Source organism: Rhinatrema bivittatum, chromosome 3 (genome assembly GCF_901001135.1).
Source record: "Rhinatrema bivittatum chromosome 3, aRhiBiv1.1, whole genome shotgun sequence".
Taxonomy (NCBI): domain Eukaryota; kingdom Metazoa; phylum Chordata; class Amphibia; order Gymnophiona; family Rhinatrematidae; genus Rhinatrema; species Rhinatrema bivittatum.
In genome coordinates this window covers 92,354,592-92,374,039 of record NC_042617.1, presented here as the reverse complement: position 1 = coordinate 92,374,039, position 19,448 = coordinate 92,354,592, and the positions used below count along the sequence as shown (strand labels likewise).

Here is a 19,448-nt window from a genome sequence, read left to right as displayed (position 1 = left end):
CCTTACATCCCTGGATCTGTCGGAAGCCTACCTACACATTCCGATCCATCAAGAGCATCAGCGTTTTCTACACATCTCAATCCTGGACAGTCACTACTAGTTCCGGGCACTACCATTCGGGTTAGCCACTGCACCCCGAACGTTCACCAAGATCATAGTGGTGGTGGCAGCAACACTGAGGAAGGAAGGAATCTACATGCACCCTTATCTAGACGATTGGCTGATCAGGGCAAAATCCCCAGAGGAAAGCCACCAGGCAACCAACAGAGTCAAAACTCTACTGGAGAGCCTCGGGTGGATGGTCAACACAAACAAGAGCTGCCTGCAGCCCTCCCAATCTCTAGAATACTTGGAAGTCTGGTTCAACACCAAACAAGACAAGGTCATCCTGACACTGACAAGGAGATCAAACTGATGACCCAGTTGCGAACCCTGTTGAGCGAATTTCGTCCCACAGCATGGAATTACCTACAAGTCCTCGGCCTCATGGCATCCACACTGGAAGTAGTGCCATGGGCACGAGCTCACATGAGACCCCTACAACGCTCACTACTATCACAATGGAGTCCACTGTCCCAGCACTACACCGTACGTCTTCAGCTCCCGGACAGAGTTCAGGCCCAACTACAATGGTGGCTACAAGAAGGCCATCTGAGCCAGGGAATGAGACTATCCTCACCAACCTGGATCCTGCTCACCACGGATGCCAGCCTACGAGGATGGGGAGCACACTGACAGGAGCTAACCGCACAAGGGCAATGGAACAAAGAAGAGTCTGGATGGAACATCAATCGCCTAGAAGCCCAGGCAGTCAGACTAGCCTGCCTACAGTTTGGTCACAGACTCCGAGACAAAGCGGTCAGAGTTCCTGTCTGACAACGCCACAACAGTGGCCTACATCAACCGTCAGGGAGGAACCAAAAGCCAACAGGTGTCTCTGGAAATAGACCTCCTAATGTCATGGGCGGAAGCGAATTTTCAAGAGATCTCGGAAGTCCATATTACCGGGAAAGACAACATCGCTGCAGATTACCTCAGCAGAGAAAGTCTAGACCCAGGAGAATGGAGGCTATTGACCACAGCATTCCAATTGATAGTAAACCATTGGGGAACACCAACCATGGACCTCCTGCAAACCGGTCCAACGCTCAAGTGCCCAGTTTCTTCAGCCGCAGGTGGGAACCCCAGTCCCAGGGAATCGATACCCTGGTACAGACCTGGCCACAGGAGACTCTTATATGCCATCCCGCCTTGGCCTTTATTGGGCGCAATCATTCACAAGATAGAACACTATAAGGGACCAGTACTTCTAGTGGCCCTGGACTGGCCAAGAAGACCGTGGTACGCAGACATGTGAAGACAACTGACAGGGAGCCCCCTTCCACTACCTCCACACAGAGACCTGCTCCAACAGGGACTGATCTTCCACGAGGATCCAGCTCGATTCTCTCTTACAGTCTGGCCATTGAGAGGACTCACCTAAGGAAGAGCGGATACTCGGGGGGCAGTAATTGACACCCTACTCCGAGCACGCAAGTTCTCCACATCCCTAACATACATAAGGATTTGGAGAGTATTCTAAGCCTGGTGCGAGGACCGCAACATCATGCCACGCTCAGTCAAAATGTCTGCGATTTTGGAATTCCCGCAGAACGGCCTACAGAAGGGATTGTCTCTCAACTCCATCAAGGTAGAGGTGGCCGCATTGTCATGCTATGGACCAAGAGCGAGGGCGGCAGCACAGCCTCTCACCCAGATGTTTCCTGCTTTCTGCAAGGAGTCAAGCAGATCTGATCACCCCTAAAGTGGCCGGTGCCTCTTTGGAACCTCAACCTGGTCCTAGATTTCCTAGCAGGAACCTTCTTCAGACCTCTCCGCGGCCTGTCTCTCCGACTATTAACATTGAAGACAGCCTTCCTGCTGGCAGCTGTTCGGTCCGTCATATATCCGAGCTACAAGCACTGTCCTGCCGAGAGCCGTTCCTCAGACTCACCCCGGGAACCATCCAGTTACGCACAGTTCCGTCGTTCCTCCCCAAAGTGGTGTCTCATTTCCATCTCAACCAAACCATCTCGCAACCATCGCCAGATGAGCATAAGAATTCGGAAGAGGCTCAAAGTTTACGCCATCTCAACATCGGCAGGCTCCTAGTCCGATACCTGGAAAGATCGGAATCCATACGAAAGACGAACCATTTATTCGTCCTTCACAGAGGGAAGAAGCAAGGGGAAGCGGCCTTGCGAGCAACCATAGCCCGCTGGATCAAAGAAGTCATCAAAGCGGCCTATGTAGAAGCAGGCAAGCCACTGCCTTTACAAGTCAAGTCCCATTCTACTAGAGCCCAGGCAGTGTCCTGGGCGGAAACAAAGATGCTGTCACCCGCCGAGATCTGCAGGGCGGCGACATGGTCATCCATCCACACCTTCTCCAGGTTTTACCGCCTGGATGTTCAGGCTCGGGAGGACACAGCATTTGCAAGGGCAGTACTAAGTGGGTCACGGGCAGCCTCCCACCCGGTTCGGGAGTAGCTTTTATACATCCCATTGGAGAATACTGAAGAGCTGCACTTCCTGCAGGAGTATATGTACTAGGGCTGACGTCAGATTGAAATCTGATCTGTCTCCAACTGCTATCAGGAGTACACTATACCCATTGGTCCTGAGTCCATCTGTCTACACTATCGGGTAATTACTTACCTGATAATTTCATTTTCCTTAGTGTAGACAGATGGACTCATCATCCCACCCACGGCTGCCCCAAATTCAGGAAACCTTGGGTGACAATCCCCGAAAGCAAGACAAGCACGGGTAAGCCACGCTTTCCTCTGATTGGGACACCCATAGTTGCCGGGAGTCTGAGTTTCCCGGTTGAGTGCACTGGCGGTCTCCAGCTAGAAATCACGTCAACCAGTTCAAGTTAATCAAGCTATTCAAACACACATATATCCACAATTGCTTTTCGAGGAGAATACAGAAGAGCAGAGCTTCCTGCATGGGTATATGTATTGCTGACGTCAGATTGAAATCTGACTCTGTCTCCAACTGCTATCAGGAGTACACTATACCCATTGTTCTGAGTCCATCTGTCTACACTAAGGAAAATGAAATTATCAGGTAAGCAATTTCTCCAATGTATAGCCAAAGGTTTACAGTTGCATAAGGTACTACAGGCATATTCTACTAGAACACATGCTTCTTCCTTGGCCAAACTCAGTTTGGTTTCTCCTGTGGAGATTAGCAAGACATCTAGGCGGACCTCCTTGCATTCTGCTGCAAAACATTACCATCTTGATGCCCAAGGCAGGGAGGAGGCTTCCTGTGGCTCCAGTATTTTGAACTCAGGAACATAAGAACATAAGAAATTGCCATGCTGAGTCAGACCAAGGGTCCATCAAGCCCAGCATCCTGTTTCCAACAGAGGCCAAACCAGGCCACAAGAACCTGGCAATTACCCAAACACTAAGAAGATCCCATGCTACTGATGCAATAATAGCAGCTGCTATTCCCTAAGTAAACTTGATTAATAGCCGTTAATGGATTTCTCCAAGAACTTATCCAAACCTTTTTTGAACCCAGCTACACTAACTGCACTAACCACATCCTCTGACAACAAATTCCAGAGCTTTTTTGTGCGTTGAGTGAAAAAGAATTTTTTCCGATTAGTCTTAAATGTGCTACTTACTAACTTCATGGAATGCCCCCTAGTCCTTATATTATTTGAAAGTGTAAATAACCGAGTTACATCTACTCGTTCAAGACCTCTCATGATCTTAAAGACCTTTATCATATCCCCCCTCAGTCGTCTCTTCTCCAGGCTGAACAGCCCTAACCTCTTCAGCCTTTCCTCATAGAGGAGCTGTTCCATCCCCTTTATCATTTTGGTTGCCCTTCTCTGTACCTTCTCCATCGCAACTATATCTTTTTTGAGATGCGGCGACCAGAATTGTACACAGTATTCAAGGTGCGGTCTCACCATGGAGCGATATAGAGGCATTATGACATTTTGCGATTTATTAACCATTCCCTTCCTAATAATTCCTAACATTCTGTTTGTTTTTTTGATTGCTGCAGCACACTGGGCCAACGATTTTAAAATATTATCCACTATGATGCCTAGATCTTTTTCCTGGGTGGTAGCTCCTAATATGGAACCTAACATCGTGTAACTACAGCAAGGGTTATTTTTCCCTATATGCAATACCTTGCACTTGTCCACATTAAATTTCATCTGCCATTTGGATGCCCAATCTTCCAGTCTTGCAAGGTCCTCCTGTAATGTATCACAGTCTGCTTGTGATTTAACTACTCTGAATAATTTTGTATCATCCGCAAATTTGTTAACCTCACTCGTCGTATTCCTTTCCAGATCATTTATATATATATATATTGAAAAGCACCGGTCCAAGTACAGATCCCTGAGGCACGCCACTGTTTACCCTTTTCCACTAAGAAAATTGACCATTTAGTCCTACTCTCTGTTTCCTGTCTTTTAACCAGTTTGTAATCCACGAAAGGACATCGCTTCCTATCCCATGACTTTTTAGTTTTCGTAGAAGCCTCTCATGAGGGACTTTGTCAAATGTCTTCTGAAAATCCAAATACACTACATCTACCGGTTCACCTTTATCCACATGTTTATTAACCCCTTCAAAAAAAATGAAGCAGATTTGTTAGGCAAGACTTCCCTTGGGTAAATCCATGTTGACTGTATTCCATTAAATCATGTCTTTCTATATGCTCTACGATTTTTATCTTGAGAATAGTTTCCACTATTTTTCCCGGCACTGAAGTCAGGCTCTCACTGGTCTATAGTTACCCGGATCGCCCCTGGAGCCTTTTTTAAATATTGGGGTTACATTGGCCACCCTCCAGTCTTCAGGTACAATGGATGATTTTAATGATAGGTTACAAATTTTAACTAATAGATCAGAAATTTCATTTTTTATTTCCTTCAGTACTTTCTCAATCTGGGCTACTACATCTTCCAGGTTCACAGTGATTTTGTTCAGTTCATCTGACTCATCACCGCTGAAAACCATCTCCGGAACTGGTATCTCCCCAACTTCCTCGTTAGTAAACACGGAAGCAAATAATTCATTTAGTCTTTCTGCAATGGCCTTATCTTCCCTAACATCCCCTTTAACCCCTCGGTCATCTAATGGTCCAACCAACTCCCTCACAGGTTTCTTGCTTTGGATATATTTTAAAAAGATTTTATTATGAGTTTTTGCCTCTATGGCCAACTTCATTTCAAATTCTCTCTTCGCCTGTCTTATCAATGTTTAACACTTAACTTGACAATGCTTATGTTTTATCCTATTTTCTTCAGATGGATCCTTCCAATTTTTGAAGGATGTTTTTTGGCTAAAATAGCCTCTTTAACTTCACCTTTTAACCATGACGGTAATTGTTTTGCCTTCCTTCCACCTTTCTTAATGCGTGGAATACATGTGGACTGGGCCTCTAGGATTGTATTTTTAAACAATGTCCATGCCTGTTGAACACTTTTAACCTTTGCAGCTGCACCTTTCAGTTTTTTATCAAAGTTTCCCTTTTGAAAGTTTAGTGTTAGAGCTGCAGATTTACTTATTGCCCCCTTCCAGTTATTAGTTTAAATTTGATCATATTATGATCACTGTTGCCAAGTGGCCCCACCACCGTTACCTCTCTCACCAAATCCTGCGTTCCACTAAGAATTAAATCTAAAATAGCTCCCTCTCTTGTTGGTTCCTGAACCAATTGTTCCATGAAGCAATCATTTATAACATCCAGAACTTTGTCTCTAGCAAGTCCTGATGTTACATTTACCCAGTCAATATTGGGGTAATTGAAATCTCCCATTATTATTGCACTGCCAAATTGGTTTGCTTCCCTGATTTCTCTTAGCATTTCATCATCTATCTGACCATTTTGTCCAGGTGGACGGTAGTATACTCCTATCACTATACTCTTACCCAACACACATGGGATTTCTACCCATATAGATTCTACTGAGCATTTACTCTTATATGAAGTTTATCTTGTTGGACTGTATACCCTTCCGGACATAAAGTGCCACACCCCCACCAAGTTGATCCTCCCTATCATTGCGATATAATTTGTACCCTGATATAGCACTGTCCCATTAGCTATCCTCCTTCCACCAAGTCTCTGTGATGCTAGTTATGTCAATCTTATAATTTGCTGCTATACACTCTAACTCTCCCATCTTACATCTTAGACTTCTGGCATTGGTAGACAGACATTTCAAAGAGTGTTTTTTGTTTGTTTTAACAACCTGCTTTTCAGTAGTTTGGGATCATTCGGAAATCATTAGCTTTGGTGATTTTTTACATATAGGGATATGGACTATGTTTGCTTTTAATGGAACCTCTCTGTTGGGATGCCCTAACTCTCCTGTTTCATTAGTATCCTTCAAGGATACATTTCTCTGAACCATGCACTGCTGAGTGACTGTCTGCTTTCCCCCTTGTTCTGGTTTAAAAGCTGCTCTATCTCCGTTTTGAAAGTTAGTGCCAGCAGCTTGGTTCCACTCTGGTTAAGGTGGAGCCCATCCTTTCGGGAAAAGTCTCCCCTTTCCTCAAACGTTTCCCCAGTTCCTTACAAAGCTGAATCCCTCTTCCCTGCACCATGGTCTCATCCACGCATTGAAACTCTGGAGCTCTGCCTGCCTCTGGGGACCTGCACGTGGAACAGGAAGCATTTCAGAGAATGCCACCCTGGAGGTTCTGGATTTCAGCTTCCTACCTAAAATCCTAAATTTGGCTTCCAGAACCTCTCTCCCACATTTTCCTATGTTGTTGGTGCCCACATTGTACCACAACAGCCGGCTCCTCCCCACACTGTCTATAATCCTATCTAGGTGACGCGTGAGGTCTGCCACCTTCGCACCAGGCAGGCATGTTACCAGGCAATCCTCACGTCCACCAGCCACCCTGCTATCTACATTTCTAATAATCGAATCACCAACTATGATGGCCGGACTAACCCTTCCCTCCTGGGCAGTAGCCCTCGGAGACTTGTCCTCTGTGCGAGAGGACAATACATCACCTGGAGAGCAGGTCCTTGCTATAGGATCACTTCCTGCTACACCAGGTTGATGTTCTCCTACTGGGGGACCTTTCTGATCCAAGGCAGCCCTGGGGCTGCCAGACTGGATATGGAACTTGGCTACTATGTCCCTGAAGGTCTCATCAATGTACCTCTCTGTCTTCCTCAGCTCCTCCAAGCCGTATCCCTCCCAACTGTGGTCTGGCTGAAGGAAGATGAAGGTGAAATATATTCTTACCTGCTGATTTCCATTCCTTGAGTCCAGGACCCTCCCTGACAGCCAGAATTGATAAATTTAGATATCACATCAGTGGTCCTAGAAACACTTACAGAAATAGTGCAGTTTTGGAGGACCATGGTTGGTTTAGTTTTTCCTTTATTGTCTTGTTTTTTTACTGTGTTCTTCTTTTTTCTTTTTTTTTTTTATTTATACTTTATTAATTTTCATAATTATCATGACATTATTCTGTCACATACAATATGGGTATCCAATATTCTAAACATACAATAGTCGTTTAACACCAACTTTGAATTTTTACAAAACAATTATTTCTAAATTATTAGATATCCTAATTATCATGTAATAAAGGCAAAAATCCAACATTCGATAATGAGCTTTATGATGAAAATGTTTTCCAGGTAAAGAACAATGGCTTCTTTCCTCACTTTATTCGACAACAATTTTAGTCAACTTAATTCTCCATTATCTTCCTAGATTCCAGAAATATTTTCAGATCTTCTGGCTTGAAATATATGTACTTAGTATTTTCATACCTTACTAGGCACTAGCATGGATATCGTATTAACATTTGGACCCCTACTTGTGCAGCTAGTGTCCTCATATCTAAAAACTGTTTCCTTCTAATTTGGGTTGCTCTTATTATATCCGTAAAAATCCAGATTTGATGATCTAGAAATGTTATTGTTCTATTACGAAGGAACAATCTAAGTACTGTATCCCTATCAGAGGGAAATACAAATTTAACCAGTACTGTTCCTTTTTTCTCTATTACTTCTTCAGTAGAAGTCTCAAGGACTTGTGAAATATCCAAAGGAGGTATTTGCTCCTGTGATATATTAGTTGTTTTAATATAATATATCTTAGAGATTGGAGGAGAAGCCTCCTTTGGAATCTTTAATACTTCATATAAGTACTTTTTAAACTGATCCTGTAATAAAGAAAATCTGGTTAGAGGAAAATTAATAATCCTTAAAGTTAGATATCTTGCTTCATTCTTTAACCTTTCTAGGTTTCTAATTTGTATTTTTTCCCCTTGAATTAAATTAACCTGTACTTTTTGTATTTGGGATACCTGTTCAATTTCAACCAGTTTTTTCATTTTGTTTTCCTAATTTTCCTTCATTTTCTACCACTCGATTATTCATCTGAAGAGTAATAGCAGTTAATTTAGATACAGCACTTTCAAGTGTGACAATAGCTGTCCATACAGAGTCCAATGTAATTATTGATGGTTTCTCCAATTTCTTTATGGGGTTTAGGTTGACCAATTCTGTCACCCCATCAGACTGCACTCCTGAGTGAACTGGGGTGACCTTCCACTTTTCCCTCCAGTCGTGGATTTTCTCCCTGTATTTCAGGAGATCCACTTGATGTACTGACTGGTAAAATATTTTCTTGTAATATGACTTGAGAGGGAGGAGATGGGGTTGTCGGCGCTCCCGGACTTAGTGATATTGGTGAAGCTGACAGATCTAGACTTGGCTCCTCTGCTAGAACTGTAGCGCTTCTCTCGGGAGGTTTATCTGAAGCCATTTTAAAGAAATTTTCAATTTTCCCTTGGGTTGGGGAGGTCACTGGGGTCGAAGCTTCCAACTCCCTTAACCTCCCCTTCCTCTTGGTATGAGACATTTTTTACTAATATAATAGTCCTTTATAAATCAAAAGTTTTTGTTTACACTTTTCAAGACTATACTTCTGTTGGATACTGCTTCAATTGGGAGGAGCTGGAACAATATATATATAACAATATATTGTTATATATATATATTGGAACAATATAACAAAACCATCCACAATCAACTGACACTAGACCTTCACATCCCTTTCAAACTCTACTCATCCGCAAGACCCATCAGAGAAGCATATAAAGGAACTCTACTAGTCCCACCAAATAAATCCGCCCGCCTTACTTCCACCAAAGAGCGCTCATTCTCCACAGCGGGCCCAATCCTCTGGAACAAATTGCCGACTGACCTTAGACTGGAAACCTGCCTTCTTACCTTCAGACGAAAACTTAAGACTTGGCTTTTCCTCCAAGCCTTCCCCTAATTTCTAAAGTGTTCTACCCAGACTCAATCCAACTGTTGGGACGTTCGCACTAGTCCCATTACTATTCATATGTATTTTACTTCTAGTTAATTGTTATTTGTTGTCTTTCTACTTCCTGGCTACTCTAGCCCCCAAGTTCTATCTCCTTGTTATATGTAACTTTGCTTTGGCTCTCTTGTTTGGTTTACTAGTTACTCCCCTAAGTTCCATGTAAACCGGCCTGATATGAATCCCTTCATGAAGACCGGTATAGAAATATGTTAAATAAATAAAATAAATATGCAAAAACCAATTTAACTTACTTTAAGAAGAGGAGGCGAGCAGCAAGCTTGTCAGACAAAGCCACGTGCCCCTCAGGCGCTGACGTTGACTTCGCGCCGTGGGTTGGGCAGGTTTTCTAGGTCCCGGGTGATGACGTCAGATGCGGAAGTGTTCCGTTCCCGTCTGGGCCAGAACGATCTTACCCTCGGTGGGAGAAAGAAATTAATTTGAGAGGTAATATACACAGTTCTGGTCGTCCTCCGAAATCCCACGGATTGCTCCGCTCTCCAGCTCCTCCTTTACTGTGGTTTTTTTTTAGCCATTTCTGCAGTTGCTGTTCTTTCTGAAAAGCCCCCTGGTTGGAAGGGGGAGGGAATAGATATATTTTTTCTTTTAGCTTGTTAAAGTGAATCTGGCATGTTGGAGTGGCATGGAGCCTTATAAGGGCTGATTCAGCAATCCTATTCTCTCCCTCTCTGCTGGTAGGGAAGCATAAAACCATTTGTTTGGATTAATTTCATTTCTTTGAGTCTAGCCAAACTATTAAGTGAGATTACATTTCATCTTATATGAATTTGCTGTAAAGTTGATATTTGTTCCTTCTTTCTTTTTGATAATATCTGCGTGGTTTACCAAAAAGTACTTTCTGTACTAATGGTTTGTATTCAGGGTAAAAGGATTTGTTGAGCTCAACTTTTATTATGCTTATTTAAATATGCTGGGTGGAGAAAACAAACTAATAAACTAATCAATTATGGTTTGAAGATCATAAAGCAATTTTTATTTGGCCTCCAAAACCTGTTTACTAGACTAAAATCCTTTATATATAGTATTGAGATCCCTTTGAAGATGTTAAGAAGTGGACTCCACCACTAATATGAAGTCCTAGTTTTATAATGAACAACAATTTGGCATAGCTGTAAACCATTTTTGGCATTCTTCTCATCTAGGATTAGAAATCATCTATAATGATTATTAAACAATTGAAAAACAGGCAACTTAATTCACTTCTACAAATGGAAAATATGATGAGCCACTTCTCCTTTAAACACAGAAGATTCTTCCTGACTGTATGGGATAGCTATATTTAGTCCTGGGGGAATTCTGCGCTACTGCAGAGCACAGAATTTGTGCATAATTCCCCCCCCCCCCCCCCCCCGGTGCAGAATTGCCAAATTATGCGCAGAAAATAACAAAGGAGACCCAGGCATGCCGCGAACGGGGCGCGCGAAGACAAAGGCCCTCATGTGCCGCGGGACACGCTCCGTTCGCGGCGAAGATGAAGGCCCCCTGTGAGAGAAAAGTGGCTGTGAGAGAGGGGAGGGTGAGAGAGAGAGCATGGGAGGTAAGAGAGCGGGGGTGCTTGAGTGTGGGTTTCAGAGAGAGAGGGAGATCAGTCTGGTGTAGCAGGAAGTGATCCTGTAGCAAGGACCTGCTCTCCAGGTGATGTATTGTCCTCTCGTACTTTGTTGTGGGCACTATTAGTTTGTGGGGGGGGGGGTGTGGACACGCGTTTCCGATGCGCTAGTACCCCTTACTGAATAAGGGGTAAAGCTAGCGCGTCCAAATGCACGTATCAGCCTGTTAGTGTCTTATCGTGTAGTGGTGATGGGTTGGATTGAACATTGTTTTTTTCAATAAACAGATGTAAAATAGATAATTGAAATGAAGTCAGTTGTATGTCTCAGCATTTTTCTGTTCTATGTTTTTATAGGATGGCATATGGGATGGCAACCTATCAACATATTTTGATATGAACATGTATTTGGATATTATTCTTAAAGCTTTACTTGAAAATGCTGGGAAACGGAGGATTATAATGTCTTCATTTGATGCAGATATTTGCACAATGTAAGTTACTCTGAAGTGCTACATACCTATTATACTATATTGTGGCATATATCTACAGAATATACTAGGTTTTTTAATATTAATGGAGAGCGAGTCTGTGTACAAGCCAAGTTAAATTGACAAATTCTGTTTTTCTGGTGTCTATCTCCCATTTATGTGGGAGAAGAGCACCAGTCCAACAGATTTGAATTTGTCTATAGTCTAAGTATGTAATGCTACCTAGTGTACAATTTTATATTGTGGACATAATTTCACTATCCAATCCTAATCCCCTTTTCTCACAGGACAAGCAGGATGATAGTCCTCACATGTGGGTGACATCATCTAATGAAGCCAATCACTGAATACTTTTGACAAAGTTTCTAGAACTTTGACTGGCACCTATTGGGCATGCCCAGCATGGCACTAACCTGCATCCAGCAGGGGTCTCCCTTCAGTCTCTTTTTTTTCCACACAGCTGTAGCCACGCGGATGTTTGGAGGTCTTCCCAGTTACTGACTGGAATTCTTTCCTCAGGAAATTATTTTCAAAACTTGCAAAAGTTTATACCCCCTAGGGGGTCTCCCTTCGGCGCCGTCGAATACCAAGTCGTCCGGTAAGTTTACCACCATTTTTCGGTCGGTTCCTGGCAGGGACCTCTGTAGGCCTTGTCGGCGCCGACTGCGACTGGCCTAAATTGTTTTTGACAGCCACGATGGCGCCGGGTTTTCGTCGATGCCCTGACTGTCCGAGAACTATGTCAATCACGGACCCTCATCTGGTCTGTGTTTTATGTCTCAGACCGTCACACGATATGGAGACATGTACCGACTGCCCAAATGACCCCGAAGGGCCGTAAGGTACGGTTAGAAAAGATAGCATTATTATTCCATCGCCCATCTCCACAGGCGCCATCGTCTGAATCGCCGAAGCATCGACATCGATCCAAGGCAGAAGACTCCCGATCGCTGTCCCAGTCATCGGCATCTACGTCATCGATGCCGGAGTCGGGAAAAGGGGAGCGCCAAGAGAAGCACTGAAAAAGCATCGAAGACCGGTGCTTTCCGCTTCGTCGGTGGAGCCATCGTCTGAACTACCGATGAAGAAGACCCGGGCCGAGGAGCGTCCCGCGCCCTCGAAGCCGGATGCACCAAGGCATTCCGCGCCTTCGGTGGAAGGGGCTACCGAGACTCCACTGGGACTGGTGGACACTCCGGTACTGCCCATAATGCCTCCCACTCCAGACCTGGGGCTCACCACCCCAGCGCTCCGAAAGGAATTGCACCAGATGGTGCAAGAAGCTGTGGTCCAGGCTATCCAAGGCCTCTCGTGACCACCAGCGCCGGTGCCTGTGTGGGAACCGGCACCGATGCCTCCGGTGCTGCTGCCTCTCCTGGACAAGCTGGATCTGCTCATCGGTGCCCTGGTAGGGCACCGAGAAAATCGCCGTTACCGATGATTCCATCGACACCCATCCCGCTTTCATCTGGAGACGATAACATGTCAATGACGGAACCTGTTCCGGGACTATTGGGTCTTCCACCATCAAGGCCACCAGTTAAGTCCCCAATGCCATCGGTGCCCGTGCATCCGGTACCAGTGCCAGATCTTGATTTTTCGATGCCGAGACCAGGTCAATCGATGCCGGCACCGATTCCACTCAAACCTCACCCTTGGGCTGAAGAACACCTACTTGGACCACCGAGAGATGCAGGAAATCAACCCTATGATCCTTGGACGGATGATTCGACAGATTCCCAGGATTCAACAGATGTTCTATCAGAACAGTCTCCTCCAGACGAAAGGCGCAAGTCTCTGCCGGAAGATCTCTCCTTTATTAGTTTTATAAAGGAGATGCCAAAGACTATCCCATTCCAACTACAGATGGAAGAGGATTCCAGACATAAAATGCTGGAGGTGTTGCAATTTCTGGATCCTCCATAGGAAATCATGTCCGTCCCGGTTCATGAGGTGCTGCAGGATCTGATGCAGCGCAACTGGGAGCATCCTGGGTCGGTTCCCCCAGTGAACTGTAAGATGGACGCTATTTACCTGGTCCAGCCTTCCCCAGGGTTTCAGAAGACGCAGTTAGCTCATCAGTCGGTGGTGGTGGAGTCTGCTCAAAAGAAGGCCAAGCGTCCAAAACCCCATTCCTCGGCGCCACCTGGGAAAGAACAGAAATTCCTCGACGCCTTGGGCCACAGGATTTTTCACGGGGCCATGCTTATCTCGTGCATAGCGTCATATCAATTATGTATGACACAGTACAAATGTAACCTGTTTAAACAGCTACAGGATTTCAGACAGTCCCTTCCAGAACAGCTTCAAGACCAGCTGAATTCCATACTAAAGAAGGGATTCGACGCGGGAAAACATGAAGTCCGCTCAGCATATGATGTCTTCGACACAGCATCCCGCTTGTCTGTGGCGGGCATCAGCGCCCGTCGTTGGTTCTTGGCTGAAGTCCTCTGATTTCCGTCCTGAAGTACAGGACTGTTTGGCTGACCTTCCATGCACAGGGGATAACCTTTTTGGAGATAAAATCCAAGAGATGGTAGCCCAGTTGAAGGACCATAGCGAAACACTTTGACAGCTTTCGGCGGCCCAGGCAGATCTTTCCACTCCATCCAAACGACAATTCCGGTGTGACACTAAGCGGAAGTCTTACAGGACCCGTAAATATTATCCACCGGTGTCTCGGGCTCGCCCGGCCCGGGCCTTCCAGAAGTCTACACCACACCAGCCTCTAGCTCAGAAAGCTCAAGCTCCTTCCCAACTTGCTCCTACATCAGGATTTTGACTTCAGACTTCAGAGCGAAGGCCATCCTCTGCTACCCAATCTACCTGTAGGCGGCCGCATATGCCACTTCTCCACCAAGTGGCTAAACATCACCACTAACCGCTGGGTGCAAGCAGTTGTCACTCAAGGCTACCATCTAAATTTCCTCTCCATCCCATTGGATACTCCACCTCAGCCAGGGTGGCCCACTTCTGACAACTGTCACCAATTGCACAAGAGGCATCCTCCCTGCTGCAAGCAAATGCCATAGAACCGGTTCCTCTTGCCCAAAGAGGAAATGGATTCTACTCCCGATACTTTTTAATCCCAAAAAAGACAGGAGGGATCCACCCGATATTAGAGCTAAGGGCCTTAAACAAGCATCTTCAGAAAGAGAAATTTCGGATGGTAACTTTGGGCTTTTTGCTTCCCCTTCTTCAACAGGGGGATTGGCTTTGCTCTCTAGACCTAAAAGATGCGTACATGCACATCGCAATTACACTGTCTCACAGGAAATACCTCCACTTCCTTGTCGGGAACCAACATTTCCAGTACAAGGTCCTTCCATTCAGCCTTGCTTCAGCCCCTCGGGTTTTCACAAAGTGCCTAGCAGTAGTAGTTGCATACTTAAGAAGACTGGGCACTCATGTCTATCCTTACCTGGACGACTGGTTGCTGAGAGCTCAGTCATCGGAAGGAGTTCTTCACTCCTTCAACCTTACAGTGCAGCTACTACTCTCACTGGGATTTCTAATCAATTACCAGAAATCTCACCTGATTCCATCTCAGTTTCTCTCCTTTATCGGAACAGATCTCGACACGATCCAAGCAAGAGCTTTTCTTCCCAAGGACCAAGCTCACACACTGGCGTCGTTGGCACGGAACATAAGATCTCGTCAAACCACGACAGCTCGTCATCTACTGGTCTTGCTGGGGCATACGGCGTCCTCCGACCATGTTACCTCTATGGCTCATCTAGCCATGCGAGTAACTCAGTGGACATTAAAGTTCCAGTGGTCACAAGCACATCATCCAATGTCCAATATTGTCCACATCACCAGGCGACTTCGTCTCTCACTGGCATGGTGGATCCTGGAGTCCCATCTACTTCAAGGTCTACCTTTTCAAACTCCAGAACCTCAAATAGTATTGACGACCGATGCTTCCACTCTAGGATGGGGAGCACATGTCAACCATCTACAGACTCAGGGAACTTGGTCGGTAGAGGAGTCACAACACCAAATAAATTTTCTGGAACTCCGAGCGATCAGATATGCTCTCGCTGTGTTTCGGGATTGGTTATCCAACAAAACAATCCTGATCCAAACGGACAACCAGGTAGCAATGTGGTACATACAAACAGGTAGGAACTGGATCCTACCTCCTTTGTCAGAGCAAAAGCCCAAATCTGTGCTATCTCCTATCTCGAGCCATGCTACTCAGAGCAACCTACCTGGCAGGTGTGGACAATCTCAGTCGGGAATTCCAGCCCCACAAGTGGTCCCTCAACCCTGTAGCTGCGGACAGAATATTTCAGAAGTGGGGGCACCCGACCATCGACCTATTCGCGTCTCTGCAGAATCGCTAGGTGTACAACTTCTGCTCTCTCCATCGAAGTCGCAACGTTCCACCTCGAGACGCATTTGCCCTCTCCTGGAGGGAAGGTCTCCTTTATGCCTACCCACCACTTCCTCTCATCAGCAAGACTCTCGTGAAGCTACGCATGGACAAGGGTCTCCATGATTCTCATAGCACCCTACTAGCCACGTCAGGCTTGGTTTCCTATCCTTCGGGATCTCTCTCTGTGTCCACAGATTCCTCTGGGCTCGGACCCGTCCCTCATATCTCAGAGGAACGGCCAATTGCGCCACCTCAACCTTCAGGCCTTGTCGCTGACAGCTTGGATGTTGAAAGGTTGATCCTACAGCCTCTCAGTCTTTCGGAATCTGTATCTCAGGTCCTCGTGGCTTCACGAAAGCCTTCTACTAGAAGGTCTTATCATTCGAAATGGAAAGGATTTTCCTTGTGGTGTACTTCAAAGGAGTTAGATCCTTTTACTTGCCCCACGAATCAGTTTTTAGACTACCTCTGGCATCTCTCAGAGTCGAGTTTACAAACCTCTTCCATCAGAGTGCATGTCAGTGCAGTCGCCGCATTCCATAGAGGTACAGGGGATGTCTCTATCTCGACACAGCCCCCCTGGTAGTGCGCTTTATGAAAGGCTTGCTTCACCTGAAGCCTCCTATCCATCCACCGGCCCCGTCTTGGGACCTTAATGTGGTTTTAGCGCAGCTCATGAAACTTCCATTTGAGCCTCTGTATTCTTGCGAGCTGAAACATATCACTTGGAAGGTCCTTTTCCATTTGGCATTAACATCTGCTCGCAGGATCAGTGAGCTACAGGCGCTGGTTACATACCCTCCTTACACGAAATTTCTTCATGATCGGGTGGTCCTTCACACTCATCCTAAATTTCTACCAAAGGTAGTATCTGAATTTCATTTAAATTAATCCATAGTGCTGCCTACTTTCTTTCCGAAGCCCCACTCAGTTCCTGCTGAGCGGGCTCTGCATTCCTTGGACTGTAAACGTGCACTTGCCTTTTATTTTGAATGCACTGCAGGCCACAGGAAATCCACCCAGCTTTTTGTAACATTTGATAAGCTTAAGCTGGGAATCCCCGTTGGAAAGCAGACCCTGTCCTCCTGGTTAGCGGACTGTATCTCCTTCTGCTATCAGCAGGCAGGCCTTCCGCTTCAAGAGTGAATTAAAGCGCACTCCATTAGGTCAATGGCAACGTCAATTGCACACCTTCGTTCTGTACCTCTCATTGATATCTGTAAAGCTGCAACCTGGAGTTCTCTTCATACTTTTGCAGCACACTATTGCATAGACAAGGCTGGTACACAAGATTCTATCTTTGGCCAGTCTGTTCTACGCAATCTATTCTCAGCGTAATATCCAACTTCCTTCTACACCTGCTGGGATATTCAGGCTGCCCGTATACCAAAACATCACCCCTGTTGTTGTGCCTGTTGCACGTCTTTGAGTGTTTTCGGCATCCTCAGCTTGTTATTCACCCACATGTGAGGACTACCATCCTGCTTGTCCTGTGAGAAAACAGAGTTGCTTACCTGTAACAGGTGTTCTCACAGGACAGCAGGATGTTAGTCCTCACGAAACCCACCTTCCACCCCGCGGAGTCTGGTACGCTTGCGATTTATTATTTTATTTTTCGCATGCTCTTTTTACTATACATAAGACTGAAGGGAGACCCTTGCTGGATGCAGGGTTAGTGCCATGCTGGGCATACCCAGTAGGTACCAGTCAAAGTTCTAGAAACTTTGTCAAAAGTATTCCGTGATTGGCTCCATCAGATGATGTCAACCACATGTGAGGACTAGCATCCTGCTGTCCTGTGAGAACACCTGTTACAGGTAAGCAACTCTGCTTTCCCTCAGAAGGAGTAAACCCTTGAATGCTGTTGTCCTTATTTGTTTGAATATATGATAATATGAAACAAGTTACCTCTAATGCTGTGCCTGGAAACATCTCAGTTACTGAAAAAAAGACATTTTGGCTTTTTAACCAGGCCTTCCCCTAGATTTCACAACAAATTCATCCTCTAGTACCTGCCCACCAGAAATCTTTCTGAATGCACAAGGCGCCATCTTGACTCCACCCCGCATGATTTTAATTTAGAGGTTAATTAGAGCTGCTATACTCCTGGATGCTTTCTGAAATCCTTCAATGGCTTGTGCAGGACTCTTGAATGAATATTCAGATATTTTAAGAAAGGAAACGGAAATTGTTCAGGTGATGCTAACCATAAAATTAGAGAAAATAACCTAATTTGGCTGCAACTTTTATTTACTCTTCATTTCCTTTCAGACTGTAATTGTGTTATTTACTTTATCTCCTTGAGTCTCTTGTTTTCCTCTTCACTTTGTATCTCATTTTTAAACAGAGATATATGTTGAATCTTAAGTGTGTGTGTGTGTGTGTGTGTGTATGTGTATATATATGTATATAAATAATAGCAGAGACAGAGATCAAACACAGAAAATGGCATAGTGTCATGCAATTTATTACTTAGCCAGGGTGATAAACTATAATCTACTTAATCTGTGCTGAATTGCCTTTTCCTAAAATATACAATAAAAAGTGTAGATTGATTCAAATGAGACCAAGGCCTATTCATAAGGGAAATATTAAGGTTTCTTTGTAACGTATCTTTTATTTACAATTTTCTTCATAATCCGAGCAGTAGGGTTCAGAGGATCTCCAGAAGTACTATAGCTGGAATTCTCCTTTAGATTACAGAGAAAATAACTTTATTTTCTGCTCAGTTGGTTGTATCATGCCTCATTTTAAATAAAAGTTAATTACAATGTTAAATAAGACTATATTGTTATAATGTAAAACAGGAAGCCCCTACTTCTTGATTACAGTTACAGTGTAAATTGATGTGATATTCCATATTGAACACCGGTATATAAAAACTAATAAATAAAATAAATAAATATTTTAGCCCTGGGTACCCTTGGGGGAAGCATTTCAACTCTAAGGTGGCTGTGTTAAATACTACTTTTAAAATGTTTTCTATTGCACGAAACTACCTTTAACCTCACTTTATTTTCTAGGGTTCGACTCAAACAAAACAAGTATCCCATACTGTTCCTGACCCAAGGGAAATCTAACGTGTACCCAGAACTGATGGATCTTAGAAGCCGCTCAACACCTATTGCAATGAGCTTTGCTCAGTTTGAAAACGTTTTGGTATGTATTACATTCAGAGAAGAATTTAACATTTTCACACTAGTCTTTTTATCTTGGGGGCTTTTTCTCATTTCTGTACTTCTTCCCCTCTGTAACCCAGCCATTATAGACATAGTCACTACAATGGCCACAGACCACTTCTTCCTTTAGAACTCATTACGCAAGTGCCCTGAGCTAGAGAGAGGATCCACTGTTGTGCAGTGGGGCTGTGACTGCTGCCTAAGATATGTAATTTTAATATAGCATACCTTTTTACTTGCTAATGCACAACAGCCAGTCTCCATGGATAAGCACAACAGTAATTAGCCACACAAGTGGGATGATGACAGCTGATAGTGTCGGGACAGAAAAACTCTCTGAGCCCATAAAAACTGAATTTTGCTGAGCATGCATGGGTGCTTGTGTGCAACTACCACCACATGAGTCTTCTCTTTTCTTCTTTTTTTTTTTTTTGCTTATT

At 44.6% G+C, this 19,448-nt stretch overlaps 1 protein-coding gene across 6 annotated transcripts in view; it reads left to right on the top strand.

Annotated features, from left to right (window-relative positions):
- GPCPD1 (glycerophosphocholine phosphodiesterase 1) overlaps positions 1 to 19,448 on the top strand; it is a 237,850-nt gene that overhangs the window by 187,757 nt on the left and 30,645 nt on the right. For all 6 annotated transcript variants that reach the window (XM_029593475.1, XM_029593474.1, XM_029593478.1 and 3 more), the window contains 2 exons: positions 11,315 to 11,451; positions 18,853 to 18,988. In XM_029593475.1, the coding sequence (XP_029449335.1) occupies positions 11,315 to 11,451; positions 18,853 to 18,988 (273 nt within the window). The remainder of the gene's footprint in view (positions 1 to 11,314; positions 11,452 to 18,852; positions 18,989 to 19,448) is intronic.